At 36.2% G+C, this 25,352-nt stretch overlaps 1 protein-coding gene across 1 annotated transcript in view; it reads right to left on the reverse strand.

Annotated features, from left to right (window-relative positions):
* The window catches only part of pard3aa (par-3 family cell polarity regulator alpha, a), a 426,774-nt gene that overhangs the window by 362,781 nt on the left and 38,641 nt on the right, over window positions 1-25,352 (reverse strand). Inside the window, 1 exon segment of the mRNA XM_042714045.1 lies at window positions 12,135-12,236. Within this exon segment, the coding sequence (XP_042569979.1) occupies window positions 12,135-12,236 (102 nt within the window).

The raw sequence follows: 25,352 nt of genomic DNA on the forward strand, positions 1-25,352 counted from the left end.
CTTTTCCGTATAATGAAAGCAGATGGGGACTGGAGTGGTCCAGCTCCGAAAATGGCAAGAATAAAATCACCGGAAAGTTATTAATACGACTATATTTTTTTAAGTTTTTTTTTTTTTTTAAGCCATATAATAGTAAAGTTTGTGAAACAGACAAATTATGGCACTTTTTAGGTTGTTCTTGGAGTCTAACAGCTCCAGTCCCCATCCACTTTCATTGCTTTGACGTTCTACTAATCTTCTTGTTCCGTGTTCTTTTGCATGAAGAAAGTCATTTAGTTTGGGGAAAAAAATTAATAAATAAGATGTTCAGCTAAATATGAAAGCTATTTTCCATATAATGAAAGCGGATGGGGACTGGAGTTGTTAAGTTTAAAACAACCAAAAAGCTCCATAAAGTAGCTCATGACTTGTGCACTATATTTAAAGGTTTCTTTAAGCCATATAATAGCAAGGTCTGTGAAACAGACACAGCACGGCTCTTTTTTGGTTGTTTTTGGAGTCAAAATATTCCAGTCCCCATCCACTTTCACTGTGTGTGGAAAAAAGCAGCTTTGGGTTTCTACTAAACCTCCTGTCCCATGCTCTTTGTATGGAGAAAGTCACTAGGTTTGAAAGAAAATGATGTTTAGCATAATGTGAAAGCTTCTATTGTCCATTTAATGAAAGTGGATGGGGACTAGTGTGGTCAAGTTCCAAAAATGACCAAAAATATATATACAAATAAATAAATAAATAAATAAATACACCATAAATTAGTCCATATAACACTTGAAAGAAAGAAGAAAATATGATGAATTTTGGTGATTTTGTTGTGAAAATTGTTTTTATTTTTTTGTGTTAATGTAAAAAGATAAAAAATGGGATCATGGGCTTTTAAGTAAAGGTCTGTTCACACCCAAGACAATAACTATAATGATAACAATAAAGATATTTTTACTGTTTATTGTCCACTGGTGTGGACGCTAATATGGTTATCGTTAGAGTTAACCTTCTAGCTCTTGTTCTTGGTGTGAACAGACCTAAATAATGACAGAATGTCATTTTTTGAGTGAACTATCCCTTTAAATGCTCTGTTACAGTATACAGAACCTCATATAACAAGACCGTACTTGTGCTGCATACTGGTACACACCTGTGGATGCCTATGGCTGATTGTGTGTGTGTGTGTGTGTGTGTGTGTGTGTGTGCATGTGTGTCCCTTCACATCTGCTATATTTGCTGCCCCCTGCTGTAGGTCAGGCTCTTGTCACGCGTTTGATGATGTACGTAGAGTAACACTGACCCTGTGGCACTCTGGGTGATCTGCTGAGGCCAGTGTGTGTGTCCACTGCTTCACTTGTTACGGCAGTAACCCTTTCTGACACCCATCTGAGCATCTCCTCAAATCATGTCCCTCTCCCCACTGAAGAGGGACACCCACACTTACCAGTAACCAGGACGTCCAAACATGCGCATACTTCTAAATACTGACAAGAACAAAACATCACAATCAATGACACTCAACTTATTTATGCATGTATGTATTTATTTATTACATTTTATGTTTATGCATAATTTTAGATTATATATATATATAAAAATATATTTATTTATGTATGTATATATTTATTCAATTGGAATTGTAATATATATATAATATATAATATATATCTATATATATATATATATATATATATATATATATATATAAATAGTGTACTTAAAATATATACATTAAGATTAAAATATTAATCATTTTAGTATTAGTGTTTATTTTATTTTAATGGCATGTTTAAAATATATGCATTAAGATTTAAATTTAAAAAAGGTTTTTTTTTTTTTTTTTTTTTTTTGCTTGTAAACATTTATCTATTACTCATTTATTTACATTGACATCTTATTTTTTACTAGCATCTTAACATAGTAATAACAATGTGTGTGGAAATGTGTGTGGAAAAATGAGTTTTAATTTTATTTTTTATTTTATTTTTTATTTTATTATTTTTATTATTATTTTTATTTTTTTTTACTTGAATCGAAACAATATTGCTTAAAATAAATATAAATAAGTTAACAAATTATAAAATATTAAAAAATATATAATAAAAATAATAATAAAAAATAAAGTCTATATCTTTCTGTCATACTGCACATTTATATTTACACTTAATTAAACTGGCTTTAATACATCAATTTCAGTTGCAGGAAATAATTTTTATTATTCATAGAAATTGGTTTATATTTTTGTGCATAGGTCACACATTTTCATGAAGGTTTTTAACCACTAGAGGTCAGCACTTCCATTTCTAAATAACAAGAATGACTTATAAGTGCATCACACCATAAAAACTGTAAAGAGAATCAACTTCATACACCAGAAGACACACAAAAACACAATTTCACCATATTAGACTCTCAATTTTGTGAGAAATAACCATTTGATGCCGATGTCCCTGACGAATCCAGCAGCAGCATGTTAGCTCATGTATGTTTGTGTGTGTGTGGCAACTAGTTATTATACAGGAAGACACGTTTATAGCCCGGTTCATGCCTCTATTCTTCCTCAACAAAACACGTCACATGACGCAGCACTCTCTTATCACCACAACAACACATAATGGCCTCTTCACAAAGCAATCGGGTGAGAAATCAAATTTTTTCCAGCGACTGTCTTTAGATAAAGATAAAGCGTGTCTGCGTCCGTGTTATTAAATGCTTCATTACCTTCCAGGAACACAAGAGTGGAATCAGAAAGACAGGTGATTACACAGCAAGACCAGCATCAAGAGAATAAAAAGCCATGCCAGACACAGGTGGATGAGAAAGTCACAGCACAGCTCGGCCCTGAACAAGCTGCAGGATTTGAAGTAACTTATCATCATATCTGTAGCAAAAAAAACAACCACAGTGTTATGTGTCCAAGTTTAGTGCTTAGGGGTTTGTTCACAAAACTATGAAAGCTTGTGTCTGCAACAGGATTAAAAATGATCTCACAAATCTGACTGTTTTTCCTCAGTTCTGAGGGGGAAAAACTGCTGGACTTTTTTTCACTTCAGATGTGAGATATAAACTCTCAATTACAAGATAAGATCAGAATTGCAAAATATTAACTCGCAGATGATCTATGAGACAAAAAGTCGCAATTATCTACTTTATTGCATGGCACAAAACTGGATTTGTGAGATACTGGGTTAAAAAGTCTGAATTCTTCTCAGAATTGCACTTTTATAAAATAAGTCAGAATTGTGAGATAAAGTCGCAATTACCTTTTTATATATATATTTTATTTATTTTTTATTCTGTGGTGGAAATAGGCTTCCACACAAAACTAAAGGTAAATATAAGCAGTAATAATAGAGATGCTTCCCTTCAAGCGCTAAGAAAAAGTAGAAGTGCAGAAAGAGCATGTGTGTGTCGCCTGGCTGACAGATCTGACAGATCCCAGGAAAGCGAGGCCAGACGCCCGTGTTTGAAGCACTGGGACTCAACGTGGGTGATATATCATAGAGAATTTATGACACCAGACTGGCACACAGCCACACACACACACACACACACACACACACACACACACACACACACATATATATAGAGAACACACACACACACACACACACACACACACACACACAGCCACACACAGCCACACACACACACACACACACACACACACACACCACAGCCACACACACACACACCACAACACACACACACACACAAGCACACACAGCACACACACACAAGCACACACAGCACACACACAGCACACCACACAACACACACACACACACACAACACACACACACACACACAGCACAAACACAGCCACACAGCACACACACACACACACACACCACACACACGCACACAACAGGCCACAGCCACAACACCCCACACACACACACACACACATACACAGAGACACACAGCACACACACACACACACACACACACACCACAGCCACACCATAGCCACACACACACACACACACACACACATAGCCACACACACATAGCCACACACACACAGCCACACACACACACACACACACACACACACACACACACACACACACACACACACACACACACACACACACAACACACACACACACACACACACACAGCCACACACACACACACACACACACGCACAGCCACAGCCACAGCCACACACACACACACACACACACACACACACACACAGCCACAGCCACACACACACACACACACCACACACACACAGCCACAGCCACCACACACACACACACACACACACACACACACACACACACACACACACACACACACACACACACATACCCACACACACACACACACACACACACACACATACAGCCACACACACACACACACACACACACACATAGCCACACACACACAGCCACACACACACACACACACACAGCAGTGTTATGAAGAGCTGAATTATGGCAGGGAGTTATTATCCTCATTATAATCATCATCACTGATAATCATCTCTCTCAGAAAACAACTGACAGATACCGGATTTTCATTAAAAGCCAGACATCTTAATTCATCTTGAATGGCTTATGGGTCATACTTCATGTTAAAAAGAATTCTGTGCTATTTTTAGGCCTTTAATAAATACCTAGTATTCTATGCTGTTCTAAGGCTCTTCAAAATCATCTTTTTAGAAATTAATATTTATTTAGCAACTTAGCAAGGATGACAGCAAAGACATTTATAATGTAAAAAAAAAATCTATTAAGAAAATATGAAACTGTTTCCAACATTGATAATAATCAGAAATGTTTCTGGAGCAGCAAATCATCATATTAGAATGATTTCTGAAGATCATGTGACACTGAAGACTGCAGTAATGATACTGAAAATACAGCTGCACATCACAGAAATAAATTACACTTTAACAGAGATTCACACAGAAAACAGCTGTTTTAAATTGCAATAATATTTCACAATATTACTGTTTTTACTGTATTTTTGATTAAATAAATGCAGCTTTGGTGAGCAGAAGAGGCATTTTTAAAAATGTAAATACATTTAAAAATATACTGTAGAACAGAACATACAGAATATATAAAAAGTATAAGCATATAAATTAAACTGCAAAAGTACCTAAATTATTACAAACGAATTAATCTAATTTCACTTAGTTTTTTTTATTTAAAAATAATAATAATAATAATAATAATGTGGGATTACAAATAGCGGTTACACTCTAAAAAAGAAGCAAAATCTCTATCTTAGGATGGTCAAGGTCTAAAAATCCCCATCAGCCCCACAGGTTACATTAGTGCAGTGCAGTTCTGACCCATTAAATGACATTAAGTCAAGCTGAGGGTTTCCTGCCCTGCTAAACCTCACACTCATCTGAGCTCAGAGAGCCGCCTGATTGATTTAACACAATTACAGCAGCGAGAAACCAGCCTGCTGGAGAACATTAGAGAGGACAGGACGGGTTCAGTCCTGAAGTTTCTGTCTAGAGTTAAAGTCATGATGAACAAAAACATGATCACATGTCATGTGACTGACAGATAATACACACTTAGCATGGATCTTCAGTACAGCAAAGGCAGTACAGTATACTTTACATACAGTGAGCATGCACAAATTTTAATGCTTGACCAATGAAAATGTGCTGAACCCCCTCAGGTCACCCAAGATTAGGATGAGTTTGTTTCTTCATCAGATTTGTAGAAATGTATCATTGCATCAGTGTCTCAGCAATGGATGCTCTGCAGTGAATGGGTGCCGTCAGAATGTGAGTCCAAACAGCTGATAAAAAGATCACAATAATCCACAAGTGATCCACAGCACTCCAGTCCATCAGTTAACATCTTGTGAAGTGAAAAGCTGAAACAAATTCAGCATTTAGATGTTTTTAACTTCAAAATATGAAGTCCATAATCCATAATAATGCATCCTCTCCCGAGACGATTTTTTCACTGGAGGGAGTGTTATTATACTGTACATTATGGACTCGTATTTTGACCAGAAGCAACATAAATACCTTAATGATGGATTTGTTTCTTACAATCCAGCAGCTTTTCACTTCTCATGACATTAACTGTGGATTACTTGTGGATTACTGTGATGTTTTTATCAGCTGTTTGGACTCTCATTCTGACGGCACCCATTCACTGCAGGGCATCCATTGCTGAGACACTGATGCAGTGCTACATTTATGAAAATATGTTGTATAAATATATTCATTTAATTATATTAGTTTAATTAATAACACCAGTGTCAGAAGTTTTTGCATCAATACAATTGGGTCTTTCGAGCCTTAAAGACAAACTGTAATTTCAATAATGAAAATGCATCAGAAGGCATGAAACAATAAAACTGCATTGAGCATTCAGCGTGTGTTTGAGTTTGTGATTGTGTACAGATCTTCAAAGAACAAAAACACAATGCAGTTTTCTTTTGAACATTTCAAAGGTTTCAAATATATATTTTCAGCACGTCCTGACACATATTTGATCCAGCTTGTGTAACTGTGTTGAGAGACAGCGGCAGGAAATAAACACACATACGAGAACAGAGGGACCTTTAAAATGGAGGCATAACCAGTCAAACTAGCTACGAGCTAGAGAACTAGAAAAACTGGATATCAGTGGTCGGAAAAACAGAGATATAGACACACACACACACACACACACACACACACACACTGGTATTCCTATCATTATGGGGACATTCCATCAGTGTTATGGTTTTTCTACTGGACAAACTATATTTTCTATCCTCTCACCCTAACCCTAAATATTTTTTAAAAACTTTATGTGATTTATAAGCTTGTTTCCTCACTGGGACCAAAACAAATGTCCCCACAAGGTCAAAATTTACTGGTAATACTAAACATAATGGGGACATAATGTAAGGAATACCAGGTACACACACACACACACACACACACATCCTAGTAAAAAAAATGAAGGAATTTCAGTCAAATCCAAATGAGTTCATCAATATTAATAATAAAAAAATGAATCAAAGTCCTGGAGGAATTCATAAAATAAAAAATGTAAAAATTTAAAAAAAAAAAGATGTTTGTTTTGTTTATTTGTTTGACAATGAAGCAAATGTTTCATGATGCATCCACACCAGCATAAACTAAACTGGAACTTACTGCTGGTCTTTTCAGCAGCCCTATATAATAACTACATTATTTTATTTTTTTTAATTATTTTTTTGATTTTATAAGTTTCTTTTTTTTAATGCTTCTTACAGTGCATTCAGGCTATCAATTTTTACCTATCATGTGTTCCCGGGGAATCGAACCCACAACCTTGCGCTTGGTAACGCAATGCTCTACCACTTGAGCTACAGGAGCACTACATTATATATCTATATTCACCATGGAAAGTCACGTCCGACATCCAAGGCCAGAGCATGAGACAGACAGTCTGGACTGGACTGGAGGGGTGACATGAGGACACCTGGTGAAACATTCACCCGTCCAGCACCAGCCACGAACAGGAAGAGTGAATGAGTCCATAAACACAGAGACTGCAGCAGCGCACACATATTTCACAGCCTCTCAGGGTTTAGACTGCTCTCATGAGGACTCATCAATCTATTTCCACACGAGGATGACAGACTGGGACGTCCTGAGAAAAGCACTGCGGCTTTGGGGACTGAACTCTGAAGTCAAACTTACAGATGATAATTATCTGTGTCTATCTACTGTATCTATGTTATAGCCAATAACCGATAAATGGACGACATTAAAATTAAACTTTTTTTTTTTGTAACAGTAAATCGATTAGAAATACTAAAATTGATTAATTTAGTGAGCAAATATTTTAATGTACAATATAAAAAAAATAAAAATTTATTTAGAGATTTTGTTTATACACTGTATCATATCTGATACATAACTTTCTCTAAATGATCAACACGATCAAAACTGCTGTTAAACCTGTTGCACACAATGTCTTCTGTCATCTGATTAATACTTTTTAGCAAGTAAAAGGGCTTTTAGTGTAACTGTAAGAACATCCGCCTACAGCTCGTGCTTCACTGGCTTTTTTATTGTGAAATCTGTGATTTTTTTTATAAGGAAAACATAAGAATAACTCTTGCTGGTAATATTTCAAAATGACTATGTACTGAGCTGAAGCAACTTATGTTTATTTGATTATCCATACATCATTTTTTAGAAAAGTCATGTTGAAATGCGAGTATCAGATATGATCATCAGTCTTTTAAGCATTTTTATTGCATTATGATTTGAAACTATAGAGCTTTGATCATAAAGCATTTAAATATCATCTTACTAAGGCATATTATTGGGAGATATAGAGTGACAAATTATATTAATATAACAGTTTATGCAAGTAGTCTGCTATCTCATTGATTTACATTACAAGCTGTAAGATTATCATCTTATCTTATCATCTGTCATATAAATAGCATCATCTGGATCAAATTGCATGTTTTTACTCTTACTGCATGTATTTAAATAGACAAACTAAAATGAAACAAAACAAAAAGAATGAAAAGAACAAAAATAAAAACACAAAGCAAAAAATAGCAAACAAAAAACCTACAAAAAATAACATAAATAAATAAATAAAAATAACACAAAAACAGGTTTGGACCTCTGAATAAAACAGAGCTGTTTTTCCTCTGTATTTTCACTACACACAATATTTATACAATATGAAATATGATGTTTTATTTGTATTTTTTTGTCTTAGATTTTGTATAATTTTTTTTTTTTCTTATGCATTATTTTAAAAAATATATATTATGTCATATATTAGACTTTACGGGGTTAATTATTCATTTAATTGAGCATCTAAGTGCCTAAAGCAACTGTAAAACACTGAAATCAAAGACTAAGAGCCCTACTCTGTATTTGTTCTAGCATCCTATTACCAGAAATGGAATAATATCGGCTGCAAAACTAAACAAAATTAGAGAGCACCTTTAACACGCAAAACAGATAAAAGCCTTTGTTCACTCACCCACACAAGGCCAGATATATAACCTGAGCCCTAAACATCTGACATAAAACACACAAAAGTACTTAATCCACGTACACCGTATATATTCAAATCTAATCCTCAATCATGAGAAATGCATGACGACATGCTGTGAAACCTCAGAGGACCCAAAGCACTGAAGGGGAAAATCTGGAAGGGTACAGGAGAGGAAATCAGTGAGAAAGAGAGAGACCATGATGTAAAAAAAGAGGGAAATAACATCAACAACAAAGGAGATGATGCAAGATTAACAATATTGAAAAATGCAATGCATGTGGCACTGAAATATGTCGTCTGCAGCAACGAGGAATGCCAGCAGAGCCGTGCGGATGAAAGAGCGGAGAGGATGTGCAGGGTGTGAAGAGGGAGGAAGGTGTTACGTGGCTCTCGGAGGAATCGCACACAGCAGGGCCACAGATGCAGACGTCTGTCTGACTGATGTTTCCATGGCACCCGCGAATAAAGAGCTGGCACTCCCAAGATGAGCAGCAGCTCAAATGCAGACGTCTGTCTGACTGATGTTTCCATGGCACCCGTTTATTGAGTGTTGGAATTCAGAATTTGAGAAGCTGAGCTCCGGAAACATAAGAGACACATCACTGTGGAGTCAAAATCCATCGCTTTGGAGAACATGTGAAAAGAACCAAATATTTTTTAAATACGTATATATGTTTAAATATATGTATGTTTTTTTATTGTGTTTCATTACTCTCTCTATCACGCAAACACACATACATGAGTGTGTTGTTTTAATTTATTTATTTTATATTCTATATATTCTGTTCTATATATATTTTTTAATGACTTCATTTAAATGGTTTTGAAAATGCCTTTTATGCTCACCATGGCTGCATTTATTCGATCAAAAATACAGTGAAAACAGTAATATTGTAAAATATTATCACAATTTAAAATAACAGTTTTCTGTGTGAATCTCTGTTAAACTGTAATTTATTTCTGTGATGTGCAGCTGTATTTTCAGCATCATTACTCCAGTCTTCAGTGTCACATGATCTTCAGAAATCATTCTAATATGATGATTTGCTGCTCAAGAAACATTTCTGATTATTATTAAAACAGTTCTGGTACTTCATATTTTGTACAATTTTGGATTTAGATTCTTTTTTTTTTTTTTTTTTTTTTTACTGATGAATAGAACGTTCAAAAGAAAAATTTACTTGAAATAGAAATATTTTTGTAATGTTTTATAATTTTTTTTTTTTACCATCGCTGAATTACATTTTTAATTTTAATGAACCCAAACTTTTAAATTGTAGCATATAACAAAAAATCATTATTATTTTTTTTTTTTAACTACTCACTCTGATATGAACATGATAATCATTCAGTACCACAGTATCATCATCTGACACCATCACAGTACCTCTTTTTGGTGAAGGTGCTCTTAAAACACATCTGATACATGTTAAAGTGCTTTTTTCCTTCACGTATCAATGATAATGATCTGTGTTCTCAAAGTCAAACACATACTTCTGATGCTCATGCTTCATAATACGGACTGGACTGAGCAGACAGTAGCCAGACTGTGTCGTTTACTAACTGAGCTAACATGGATTAGCAGTTGCGGTCCTGCCGAGAGGACGATTATAAATCACCAGGAACAAAGCCAGAGAGATCTCACCAGAGCCCAGCAGGAACGGACGGGCTAATTAGCTTGCTGGCTAAGCACAATTTATCAGGGCTTGACAACATTAGCAACAACACTAATGAACAAACTAGGGCTATAAACACACCAGAGGGACGAATCTCTTAAGTGGAACTGAGATTATCCATTATTCACAGTGAGAGTCAGAGCAATGACTCTGTGAGAGGTAAACTTCCCACATTCCACTGCCGTGACGGAAGCATGATGCTTTTCCTGGATGATTCCTTGAGGAAACAGACATTTATTTAGCATGAGGTGGTCTGAAACTGGGTCAGACTGAGAGATACTTTAGTTACAGGCGCTGACCAGCGAGGCTAGTCACACACAGACTCACACTGACAATTTGGCATCAGATAAAGGGAGATTACAGGAAGAGGGAATGATTAGTGATGCACCCAAAACACAAAAAAAACTAAATTAAAGTTTACATTTAGCTGAAAAAAAAAAGTTTAATCAAGTAATTAATCATATGTGACTCTGGTCTTATGTGTCAATTTTTTGTGTTTGAGTTTTTTGAATCATCTTGAGGTTTAATAAATAATCTCTCCATTGGTGTATGGTTTGTTATTGCAATATTTGTCTGAGATACAACTCTTTGAAAATCTGGAATCTGAGGGTGCAAAAAAATCAAAATACAGAGAAAATTATCTTTAAAGTTGTCCAAATGAATTCTTTAAATGCATATCACTGATCAAAAAATTAAAAATATTTACAAGGTATCTTCATGGAACAATCTTGCTTAATATAATGATTTTTGGCATGAAAGAAAAATCTATAATTTTGACCCATACAGTGTATTTTTGGCTATTGCTACAAATATACCTGTGCTACTTATGACTGCTTCGTCCCCCTCTCTCACCCACTTCACACAATCTAAATAAAGGCATAAAATGCCAAAAATAAGTCATAAGAAACTGATATTGAAAACCCAGACTGTTTTTTCACATCAAAAGTAACAAAGCTTAAATTCGTATATTTATGACAGTCAAAAAGCTTAGTGAAGCTTTGTTCACACTGAAATCAGCATAGACTAAAAGATCTTGTTTCAGCAAAAATCAGTTTATGTTTATATTGTAATTTCATTTAATGTTTTAAGTCTCAAATTACTCAAATTCATTTCCAGTATTTTGGTTTATGGTTTTTTTGTTATTTAATTTCATTTGTGTTTCTGAGTTAATGTTTATTGCCAAGTTCTTGTGAAATCAAATCAGTACACATCCAAATGTGATAACCAAGTCAGAACAACAGAAGCCCAACAGCGGGGCCTCTCTCGCCCTCCCTCTGCTAAATGTATTTAGAAACACATGTGGAAGAATTGTTGATGCCATCATCATCATCATCATCTCAGAAACAAAAGTCAAACTATCTTAATGGTTTTGGCATTGTTTTCGGTTTATTCCTCGTACCAGAAATGAAAGTTCAGGTTGAGCACATATGAGATCAGCGTCTCCACTAAAGAAATAAAATATGAATGCACACTCGTGACATACCCTGTCTTTGTCATCGGCTACATCACACAGCACGTCATCCAGGTCCAGGATGCCTCCGTCTCCATGCTCTAACCGATTCACCTGTATCCAGTAGCTTGGGTCCTAAGAGAACAGAAGTGGACAGATAGAGCTCAAATCAGTCACATTTTGACAAACAGACATTCAAATGTAGATTTCCTCTCATAACCTCAAAATATTCATCACTTGCTGTCAGCAAAAGGCAACAAACTTCAGGCTAAAGTAAAGAAACTGTCAGGATTCCAGTCAAGAACTTACATAAGTGACCCTGGACCACAAAACCAGTATTAAGTGTCATTCTTTCAAATTTGAGATTTATAAATCATCTGAAAGCTAATTAAATTCACTTTAAATTGATGTATGGTTTGTTAGGAGTACAATATTTGGCTGATTCACAACTATTTGAAAATCTGGAATCTGAGGGGACAAATAAATCTAAATATTGAGAAAATCACCTTTAAAGTTGTCCAAATGAATTCTTAGCAATGCATATTACTAATCAAAAATTAAGCTTTGATATATTTACAGTAGGAAATTTACAAAATATCTCCATGGAACATGATCTTTACTTAATATCTTAATGATTTTTGGAATAAAAGAAAAATCAGTAATTTTGACCCATACAATGTACTGTTGGATATTGTATGAGACTTAAAACTGGTTTTTGGCGGTGCTAGAAAATATTATTTCCCTGAAGAGACAAAAGAGTATCAAACCATTGATCTGTTAGTAGCCTGTCTATGATGTCTGCTGTCTAGTTAGGTAACTCACTTGGTTTTTAAAGCGAACTAGAGAGCAGTATTTGTATTATTTCTCTGTATTTGATTGTGTGTCCTGACTGAACTCCGCTCATCTGAACCGCTGTAAGCTCATAACTGGGCACAGCTGAACAGCCCACAGACAGCTTGGCATCCACAGACCCTGGAAGAGTTTCAAAGCGCTGATGACGGAGATGAAAATGGGGAAAACTGGGGTCGCACACCGATGGAATGCAGATCTCTGCCAGTCTGTGTAAGCCATTTGACCAGAGTGACGAGTGATTTACATTCTGGATATGTAGCCAGAATAAAAGAAAAATTGTCACTACACAATTGAATCCATAGAGATCTGAGTGGATTGTGAATATTCTAATAGTGTACATCAAATGTTTGGAGGGGGTTCCTGGTGACATCAGGCAAAAAGAAAAGACATTTTAGATGCAGAGCAAGGTATTAAATTTTGACAATCGATTCCAAAGAAGTTTTTGTATAGAGGCATGTTCAGATTAATTGTAATATTATAATGTAAGCAAATAAAAGGTATTTTTAATGTCAAATAAATATCAAAATAGTGGAAACGAACATGCATGATTAAATATCCAATAGCAGACAATGTTAATAAAAAAACAATATCGATAAATAACCAACATAGTACCAAAAACCTGTTCATCCCTAAAGTTATTTTTTCCTCCTTTCTTCCCCTCTTGGTATTTCTCCTAAAGAATGATGAGGATAAATGTAAATATTGAGCACAAAAAAATTATAATAATCAAACTAGTCTTTTGACATTATAGCAATATTGAAAAACTAAAAAGAAAATTGTATCCATCCTAATACTTCATCCACAATAAGAAAATAAATTAAAAATCAGCAGAATAATAGAAATAAAACCCGTTTATGGAACATATCTGAAACAAATGTCAACAAGTTCATCCGAGATTTAACAGAGTTAATCTGGAAGAAATCTTCTGGCCACAAACCCAGAGCAAGATTCAGCAAATATTTGAACAAATTCACTTCTGAGACGACATGCGCCGTTCCGTCCCCCCACATTCACCAGGGTCGTTAAAAACCCAACGGATAACACGCAGATTTAAGATCAATGGACCCAATAATCACTAAAGATGGATGGAAATAGAGATGAAATGAGGGATGTCTGGGTAGAATTATTTATAAAGGAGGGTTTGTTAGACCAGGCCTCACATGCGTGTGCACAAAGAGAAAAGAAGACATTGTCCCTCTACTTTGTGTGGGACAGGCCTCACATGCGTGTGCACAAAGAGAAAAGAAGACACTTGTCCAAAAAGAAAAGAGAGAGTGAAGGGCAAAGGAAAGATAAAATGGAGAGCGAGGAGAGAGAGAGAGATTTTTGTCCCCTAAATGAAGCAGTGGATGTATTTTGTCCCCTAAATGAGAGAGAGAGAGAGACGAGAGAGAGAGAGAGAGAGCTGGGCGAGAGAGAGAGAGAGAGAGAGAGAGAGAGAGAGAGAGAGAGAGAGAGATCTGGCCTCAGCTACAAAACAGTGAAGTGTGTCATGATCACACTCAAACATGCAAACTTAAAACATGACATGCAAATAGACTGTCTGTGCACATTCAAAAACCACACAAGAGCATGCTACAGCAGTGTTGCATGTAATGCATTTAAGTTATGCTTTAATGTGTTTCAATAAAGGGTAAAGCGTGGCACCCCCAATGCCAATGACATGGGTTCAGTTCCTGCGAATCACACAAATGATATTCAAACGTATAGCTTTATGTTAAAGCCCAACTTGCAGAACACTATCCTGGAGACACACATGCTGATAAAATGCACACCTTGAAGTCAATTTAGATAACAGCTTCTGCCAAATAAATAAATGTTAGGCTTCATGAATGTTTTTAAGTAATGTGTTACAGTTGCATCTGTTAACACCGAGAAAGCATTCCAGGACGGTGTGGGATCACAGTAAAAAGGGACAACGATGCATGTAAGTACTGTATTACAATGAGAAGGTTACAAGTAACACCATTGTTTTTTTTAGCTGAAGTAGCTTAACAGGTTAACAGGCACCACCTACACCAGTGACCTGGGTACAAATACCAGGAAACACACTTGCTGATAAAAAAAAAACACTGTTAAGTCAATTTGGATGAGTTTCTGCCAAATGAATAAATGTAACAATGTTTTCATGTTACAGCAGGCATGCATTTATCATCAATCACTCATGTCAAAAGAGAAGGTTGCCATGCTAGAGATGTAATGATGGATAGAGAACACATTTACAATACCAGGGTTACAAGTAATACTGTTTTTAGTTCATGTAGCTCAACTGGTAAAGCGTGGCATTACCATTGCATTACTTTTTTATTTACTTTCAATGCATGTACTTTTTGCACTCTCATAAAAAAAAGGTACAAAAGCTGTCACTGGGGCGGTACCTTTTCAAAAGGTACACTTTTGTACCCTTTAAGTACTAATATGTAACTTTATGGTACCAAAATTGACTCTTTAGGTACAAAGGTGTACCTTTTGAAAAGGTACCACCACCTCAGTGACAGCTTTTGTACCTTTTTTTCTGAGAGTGTGCATGAAACTCATATGAGATATGATGATGAGCCACGCTTATAGCGCTCCATTCTGAGAATGCAAACATAACATGAACAGTAACATAATGAATACAACACGTTTATAAGTAACATTACTCTTCACTAACACACACACACTGAACAAACATTCAGTAAACGCATCTATTATCAGCCGCACACGTGTCCCAAGAGGAGGTCGCCGCTCCAGAGACTTGATGATGGATGGAGATAACATCCCAGGATAGTGTGAGATCAGAGCAGACAGGGACGCGTTGTCAGCACATCATTTATAACTCGATGAAGTAATACAACCAGGTCTGAATCAGAACACTGAACAAATCCAGGCTTCAACTAAACTAACTAGGAGCAGCTCAGACCTCATCCATCTCCATCCAAATAAAAAAAAAAAAAAAAAGAAAGAGAAATAATGTCCACAACCAGCTGCAGAGCTTGTTCAAATATTCTTCTTTTCGTAAGTGCCATCCCAATGATTTCATTTTTGCCTTTCGGGTGCGGGTGAGCTCTAAGTAATCATGAAGTTCTGAAGTTACCCGCAGACAGCCGCTGCACTGTCGAACCCGCAAACTTTCACCAAGGAAGTGAATGACACAATAGAGATGAACACTCAATGAAAGCATTTTAGCTCAACAAAGCACACGATCTTTACAAATCATTCCAGAACTAACCACAAGCTTTATCTTTTCAAAATCAGGGCGGTTGGGCGACATGTCATGACACTTTCGATGAGTGTAAAGCACCTACTGTATCAAAGACCTATTGTGGGCAGCACACCCGAGGCAAGAGCCATGCAAGAAAGACGCTTTATCCCGGGGAAAGTGTAAATATACCTTTCCTTTCAAAACTGCATGTTTGATGAGGTGGGAAAATGTAATTAATATCTCCAAAAGTCTCTTTTTTTCACGTTAACCTAGAAATTTAAAGACAAATATTTAGGAAACATATATTTTTACATTTTAAAAATCGTTTTTCAATTCAGCGATACATAACAAATCTTGATCTCGGGTACTTTTGTAGCCAACGTTATATGTAGAGTAAAAGTTAAAGTGCACCAGCATGTACCTTGTTTTTTCCTGATTAGTCACATTACATCATTTCCTCCAGTAGCAATACATCATACAGACATGATCTCTTTCACGATCTTTACAACACAAGGTGTCTGTAAACTGATTGCGTACAAGACGACACTTGTTCTTCGAAAATGACAAGCACTGTATTTGTACACCTGATCTGTTATTATTCACACACTAATGGAAAGAGAAGATGCACATCAAAAGTCCACAATCTATGCATATTGGTATTATCTGTAAATTCTTCCAAAGAAACAAGATTTATTGTTTGAGTTACGGGTTTTTTTTTCTGTGTGTGTGGGGGAGGGGGAGCTATAGAAGCTTGTTTCCGCCACAGAATTAAAAAAATAAAATATTTGCTACTTTTTAATCTTACAATTCAGACTTTTCTTCTCGCAATTCTGAGTATATATCATGCAACTGGACTTTTCTTCTCAAACTTGCAAGATATAAATTCAATTCGCAGTTGCAAGAAATAAAGTCGGAATTATGAGATAAAAATTCACAATTACCTTTTTTATTTTTTATTCAGTGGCAGAAACAGGCATGAATAAAATGCAAAACCTGTATTCAGAGATGTTGAGATCTGCACACTTCCTGTGAATTCTTAGTTGTTAATCTAGTATGACATGCTGATTTTGATAAATTACTCATAATTACCTGTTAACTGTAAAAACTGTCAGCTGACCTAAACATGCACCATTTGGTAACCAAATGACCTGGTTGTAATCAAGTATCAAAAAATATTTAAAATGACTGAAATCAACCAGACAAGTAGTTTGCATCAATAAAGTGAGTCAAAAAACTGTGCAATTTCACATTTTACTTCATACACATCAGGGCAGACCTTACACATCAACCACAATTGATGTTATTAATTATTATTTTACAAATATAATAACTATTATTGTCTCCACCCTAATCTGGAGCTTAGATTAGTGGTTGTGCAACCATGAAAGTCATCAGTTAGTTTACCTTTAAATCTATCGCCACCACTGTGCCAACATGACACACAGAGCTCTGTTCTCAATCTCTGTGACATAAACTTTAAAAAGCGTTGATAGGCATATACTTCCAGAGGCGCAGCACTCATTAATAGCTGATAAGCATGCGTGTAACGGCATGCCTGGGAGCACATGTGTACACCAGCATGATTAAGTGACTGGCACAGAGACAACCTCGGATTTCACAGACAGAAGACAGTAAAGACGCAGGTCTGAAGGGACAGATATGATGCAGACTTCACCGTGACCTCTCCGGTCCCCTGCTGTGTCGAGACTCGTCCGCTGCTTGTTGTAGAATTAGATGCAAGTCTGTTTCTACATTCATGGGTTTAGTCAGTAAACAGCACTCTGATGATAAACTCAATAGAGAGATTTTGGAGAATGGTGTGGCCTTCAAAAGCTGTCATGAACTCACTGCACGATCATTTCTTGAGGTCAGACATCTGACTTGAATATCCGTTGCAGATCGATCAACCTCACTCAGAATCATCATACCAGTTCTTTTCCAACATGGAGGCATCCTGTGCCTACTCTTTATATCATTTTATCATATTTTAAATTATTAAAAAGGGGGTAACAAATGGGTGAAACCTGTAGTTTGAAGGATAGTGGTAAAATTACACTCGTGGGCTGCCCTGAGATGCTTAAATACAGTCTTTTCATGTCGTCTAATGATTCTTGTTCTAGGGTCTGCCTGACGAAATAATAATAAATATAATTGATAATATAATTGATAATAAACTATTATTACACAAAATGACTTTTTTCATCATGGGAAAAATGTATGATAGTCATTATTAGTTGCACAGAAAAAAAAAATTAAACAGGACACATTCTAATGTTTGAAAAAGTTGATGCATTAAACTTTTGTTTTGATGCTTGAAAACCCACATGTATTACTTAATTCATATAAAATGCCACATTTGAAAGCACTTAACTGAGTGATAAATGTCTGCTGCAATAGTTGAAAACAAATGTAATTTTGTTTTTGTAAATGTGTCTATCTTATTAAATCACAACAGTTGCATTGTAATTGTTTCATTTTGCACACACTTAAACCCATGTACAAACACGTGCAAACCACATACAGGAATAATTAAACTCAACAATTAAACCTTTCCATCTCCACTTCCTGTGAAGGACATGCACTCTACATTTGGACTGGAATCTGATTTAAGATGGCAGAACACATAATGAAGAGTGCACTTCGCAAGGGACTTTCGATTGAATGGAACGCAACAACTGCCTACATTTTGCATTGACAGGGACATGCTGAGGAGCTTAAATAAAGATTTTCAACAAGTACAAGTACTTCATCTGGAATAGGGTTTTATAAGTCCCAATCACTTATTCAAGAGAAGGCAGCACCACAGATGTTTGTCATTATTATCATTCAACCAACACTTGACTAAATCACACATGACACACTCACACTCCCTGACTTTCACTATACTTCTGTTGAATTTGTCTAAACTGGAATCATCGTATTGCGACAAGGCCCATAAAAAACAATAAACCTCAGTCCCTGACCTCATGAAGCTGGACTTCGCTTAGCAGAAGAGTTCACAGAGGACACAAGGAAAGATGAAGGAGAGGGAAATGGGAACTAGACTTGATGTTTATGAGAAAAGAATGAAGAGAGGAGGAAAGCTGTTGAGGTAAGCCTTGGGTCTTAGCCTCAGCACACACAGTGTTTGCCAAAAGCTCTCACGGGGCAGAAGCCAGCATCACGCTAGCTGTCCTGGCTCCGACATGAGAGGCGAAAGACAACCGATCCAGAACTTCTGAGCCACTGCAAACACCAAGATGAAGTATCTGCCCTGACACAGGCTTCAGAATATTACAAGATAATCTCTGAAATAACAAGAGAGGGACAGCTAACATGGGACTCCTGAGGTTACCTTCACATTTGCATTTTTGTCCCCCTTTATTTTTTTCTTTCTAATTTCAATGAACTCTTCGAGATGCTTTCAAAACTGCTATTTACATGCCAAACCAAAAATGGTCTTTCTGGTGAAGCTGGCTGACCACAGAACTCTTGCTAAGCTAAACTAAAATTAAAGTGCCCAATATTGTTTTGGGAGTCTCCTACAACAGGTTTACATGCACGAAAGGTCAAAAAACGCTTTTGTTTTCACAAAATATGCATTTAATATCACCTCATTTTCTAACGATTCTTAAATAATTTGTTCGAAGCGGTTCTGAGATTCAGTCTCTCTAAACCCCTCCTTTCCGTGAGCCTGCTCTGCTCTGATTGGTCAGACGGCCCAGTCCGTTGTGATTGGTCTACCCTGTGCAGCACATGTCGGAAACGATACGCCCATTTCCATAGTTCTGTATCTTGAACTCTCTATAGAAATTATAAACATCTATTATTTATCATACTTACAGGTTGTGGTTCACTGATTGTTTGCAGCCTAATCTTTCGTAATTGAAAATACAACACCGTGTCTTCTCAACACAAACAAGCTACAGTGTTTGAGGGCGGGTCAAGTTGTTCACGGACAGCCAACAGAAGAACATAGGTGGGAATTATGCAAATGTGTTACCCTGTGATGTGTAGCCGTCACAGAAGTGGGATTCCAATTACTGACGATTTGTTTAGACTGTTCAGAGTCGAATCTTTAGTTTGGGAGACAATAACTATTTAACTGCATTATTGGCTTTACAACTTTGCAGATCGTTTACATTCACATACAGCTGCATTACACACTGCATGAAATACTGGAAATGGCATAATAGGGACACTTTAAGAAGAGTTTAAGGTAGAGATACACCAATGTATCAGTCAAAAATCAATAATCTCAAATGAGAAGGTTCCTTGTATAGTTTATAGCATTAGTTGGTCACCAGCTCTGTTGGTTTCGTCAGCATTTTCAGCAGTGGATTGGGACTGGATTTTTTGTTTTGTTTTGTTTTTGTGTCCCGAGAGAAGTGGTTGTGTAATGCGTGATGTCATGTTTTGATAAACGAAACACTGCTTGAGCACTGAGCCAGCGTGGAGCACCGGGAGTCCCACACTAGACTGTGCTGCATGTACACCAGATACTGAGATAATCAGCCAAGCAATGAATACTTAAAATCACATAAGGATGCAATTGAATGAGCCTATAATGATACATAATTAAAGCAATTAAGGCATTAGAGATGAGATGTTTCTGTCTGTGGTATAAATACAGAATGGATTTGGGTGAGGGTAGACTGTGTACATATGGAGCCTTTTAAAGGGGGTTCAGGAAAGAGATAGAACAGACAATGAGAGAGGTGAACAAGTGCCCATCTTGAAGGAAAGTAGGGAGAAAAAGAGCACAGCTGTGAAGATGATTAAATCACCTCTGAAATCAGCCAAACTGTTACTGTGTGTGTTTTTACTTGTCTATAGTTTAGGGACAAATTTGCCTTTAGGTAACACAATACTTGTAAAAAAATTGAATAAAATGACAATAGACAATGCAGTTATTTGCACTTCATACACATGTGCTATTTTTATCCTATAGGTTCCGGCAAAAGTACACAACCAGAATTAAGGATATCTATAATACAACAAATATCTGCACAGCCCCTAACCTTTTACTACAGTGAGCTAAAAAACTAAATTAACACCAAACAAAAAAAGGAGGAAAAAAACCAACAAAAAATTAAACAAAATAAAAAAATCAAAACAAACCAAAAACAAACAACAAAAATAACAAAAAAAAACAAAGTGAACAAAGTGAAATGTAAAAAATGTAAAACACCAAACAAAAAGCAAACCAAATTAGTAAATAACAACAAAAAAACAAACAAAAACACAAACAAACCAAAAACACCAAACAAATCAAAGGGAAAAACACAAACAACACCAAACAAGAAGGAAGAAAAACACACAACACAAAACAAAACTAACACCAAACAAAACTAAAAATTAAAACAAACTATTGCAAAGCACCTAGACAACACTACTGCCCAACTCAATGTGAAATTAAGGTATAGATTGTGAACACTAATTGGGCCATACAGACACTGCATGGCATCCTTCCAGATGTGTGCAGTCAATAAACTTAATTAATGTGTTCTGCCATGTTTATTTAGCTTGGTCTGCTAATATTAGCTTTGGCAGTTCTGTACGCTTTTCCACTATCGGGCCGAATGGTTCTCTTTGCTTAACTGTTCAATTCCGGGCTGAACCGGGCCAGTTAGCACGGACACGCTTTCACTGTAATGCATAGATAGGTATAACATTTGAGTACTGAATAAGCCAAATTCAAGTCTTCATGATCTCACACACACAACCTGTTTACTGTACAAACAACATTTTACTGTTTGCATTTCTAGTACAACCCTCTTTCCTTAGCTCAAGTATGCAAACCTCTTTGCCACATGCACTGGAATATGTATTGTATTTTAAGTTTCATTTTCAAATGAAAATGGCAACATGATTGTTTTATAAAGTATGCGTTCATATGTGCTTCATTTACGCTGGAGGAAACAGCTGTGGTGTGACGAGGGGTGAACCAGTGAAAACTTTAGGCTACAGTAGATGGGGAACCGATTATTGCTCCCCCATGATATTCTGTAAAGTGGATTGAAGAACTGCACAGATGCAGATATTATAACAAACTATTGATAAACTTCACTTGTCCTCTGCGCCGCCCGCGGTCTGCGGCTATTGAAAAAGAACGCTCTCCAAAGACGGGGAGAGAGCATCGAAGTCTGCCGCCGGTTTTCATGTGAAATTTAAAAGGGGACTGAGGCGATCATGAATTTGTGTACGTTTATGGAGCTAATCACAAGATTTTAGGCTGTTTTACTATATTACTATAAGTTGTTTACCTGTCTATTGATCAAATAGCATGCTTCCGTCTTAGCCAGCTATGGAGAAACTGGTAGCCCATTTTTAAGTGGTGACGTCAAGCACACGGACAATCTCGTGTTGCAAAGCTGTGAACCCACAGCTGATGAGTGAACCGTTGTCTATTTAACCCTAGCATTAGCACAAGAGGAGTCACGCACCCTCTTAATGCTAAGCATAAGAATCATATTTAGACTGTTTAAACAGCACGCTAACAATGCACTAGTAGCTTAGCTAGAATTTCATCAATTGCGAGCATTTTGGCCATGTAAAAACTTTAAAGTGCATTATTATGCCTTATTATGTTAATGTAGCTGCATGTGAATTTAAAATGTTTGCAAAGTTGTAAAGCTTTAAAGTGGTGTAACGGTACACATATTTGTAACAAATACTTCGGTCAGGTCTTTCGTTCGGTGCGCATGTGTGCAAACAAATACATTGTTTTAACCACTGCACGAGAGGACCCTTTATTGGAAACTAAACAGTTTATATATTGTTACTTTTAATAAGAAACAAAGTCCTTTCAGGAAAAAAAGGACGTTCTTTGATGTGGTGCGACCAACGCGATGTATAAACGGCTCAGTTCAAGCTCTTCCTCTTTTCTACTAGGTTTCCCTTCCTCTTTACCATTAGTTTCCCTTTGTGCCTCATGTAATCACTCAATCAGTGTTTCAGCCGTGGAAAGATGGCAATAAAACAGCTTGTAAACAAACCATCACATAGCATTTCCTTTACCTCAGACAAGTCATCAGTCCACAGCTCGTTAGTGCACTATAAATGAAGTCTAGAGAAGAGCATTTTGCAAAATATTAGACTATATACTCATTTTATTTTACTTTACCTGTTAGGGATGTCTTAATTATTTAATGTTTAAATCTGTTATGAAACGAGTTATGGAGAGGCAATGTATAAATGAATATATTTCAGCAACGAATAGAATTGAGTAGAATTAAGAATTATAATTATGTGCATTTTACGTTTGCATACTTTTTTTAAGTTGAGTGTTGATTATTATATTTAAAAAATAAATAGTAATTAAATGTAAGTTTGGGCTCTGTAGTTAACTGTAACCTTATGGCAGGGCTAATGTTAAAGTGCTTTCTGGCCATGTAAACTTTAAAGTGCCAGCTTATTAAGCTAATGTAGCTGCAGAATTTTAAATGTTATGCAAAGTTGTAAGCTTTAATGTGTTGTAACGGTACACATATTTGTAACAAATACTTTCGGTCAGGTCTTTCGGTTCGGTGCGCATGTGTACCAAACAAATACATTGTTTTAACCACTGCACGAGAGGACCTTGATTGGAAACCTTCAGTTTTATATATTGTTACTTTTAATAAGAAACAAAGTCTTTTCAGGAAAAAAGGACGTTCTTTGATGTGGTGCGACCAATCGCTGTATAAACGGCTCAGTTCAAGCTCTTCCTCTTTTCTACTAGGTTTAATGCGAAATAAACATGAATGAACATCTTGTGCCTCATGTAATCACTCAATCAGTGTTTCAGCCGTGGAAAGATGGCAATAAAACAGCTTGTAAACAAACCATCACATAGCATTTCCTTTACCTCAGACAATCTTAGTCCACAGCTCGTTAGTGCACTATAAATGAAAGTCTAGAGAAGAGCATTTTGCAAAATATTAGACTATATACTCATTTTATTTTACTTTACCTGTTAGGGATGTCTTAATTATTTAATGTTTAAATCTGTTATGAAACGAGTTATGAGAGGCAATGTATAAATGAATATATTTCAGCAACGAATAGAATTGAATAGAATTAAGAATTATAATTATGTGCATTTTACGTTTGCATACTTTTTTTTAAGTTGAGTGTTGCTTGTTATATTTAAAAATAAATAGTCATTAAATGTAAGTTTGGGCTCTGTAGTTAACTGTAACCTTATGGCAGGGCTAATGTTAAAGTGCTCACTATGGTTTACAGCATAAGCTAAGGTAGATTTTTATCCCTAAGAAAATTTTAATTACAAATTCTTTATTTAAAGAACAAAAAAAAATATATATATATGTTTAGTTTTTCCCCCTGCTGTACTGAAACTGTACCGAACTGTGATGTCAAAACCGAGGTACATACCATGTACCATGACAACCAATAAAATAATAATAGACATAAAAACTTTTTAAAAAGTACAAAAAAAAAAATATATATATATATATATATATACACACACACACACACATACAGCTGCATCTCAATAAATTAGAATGTCGTGGAAAAGTTCATTTATTTCATTAATTCAACTCAAATTGTGAAACTCATGTATTAAATAAATTCAATGCACACAGACTGAAGTAGTTTATGTCTTTGGTTCTTTTAATTGTGATGATTTTGGCGCACATTTAACCAAAATCCACCAAATCACTATCTCAACAAATAAGAATACTTCATAAGACCAATAAAAAAAAAAAAAAAAAAAAAAAATTTTTTAGTGAATTGTTGGCCTTCTGGAAAGTATGTTTGTTTACTGTTGTGTACTCAATACTTGGTAGGGGCTCCTTTTGCTTTAATTACTGCCTCAATTCGGCGAGGCATGGAGGTGATCAGTTTGTGGCACTGCTGAGGTGGTATGGAAGCCCAGGTTTCTTTGACAGTGGCCTTCAGCTCATCAGCATTTTTTGGTCTCTTGTTTCTCATTTCCTCTTGACAATACCTCACAGATTCTCTCTGGGGTTCAGGTCTGGTGAGTTTACTGGTCAGTCAAGCACACCAACACCATCACCATGATCTACTTTTGGTTCTTTTGGCAGTGTGGGCAGGTGCCAAATCCTGCTGGTAAATGAAATCAGCATCTTCAAAAGCTGGTCAGCAGAAGGAAGCATGAAGTGCTCCAAAATCTCTTGGTAAACGGGTGCAGTGACTTTGGTTTTCAAAAACACAATGGACCAACACCAGCAGATGACATTGCACCCCAAATCATCACAGACTGTGGAAAC

Source organism: Cyprinus carpio, chromosome A24 (assembly GCF_018340385.1).
Source record: "Cyprinus carpio isolate SPL01 chromosome A24, ASM1834038v1, whole genome shotgun sequence".
In the NCBI taxonomy this organism is placed as follows: Eukaryota; Metazoa; Chordata; class Actinopteri; order Cypriniformes; family Cyprinidae; genus Cyprinus; species Cyprinus carpio.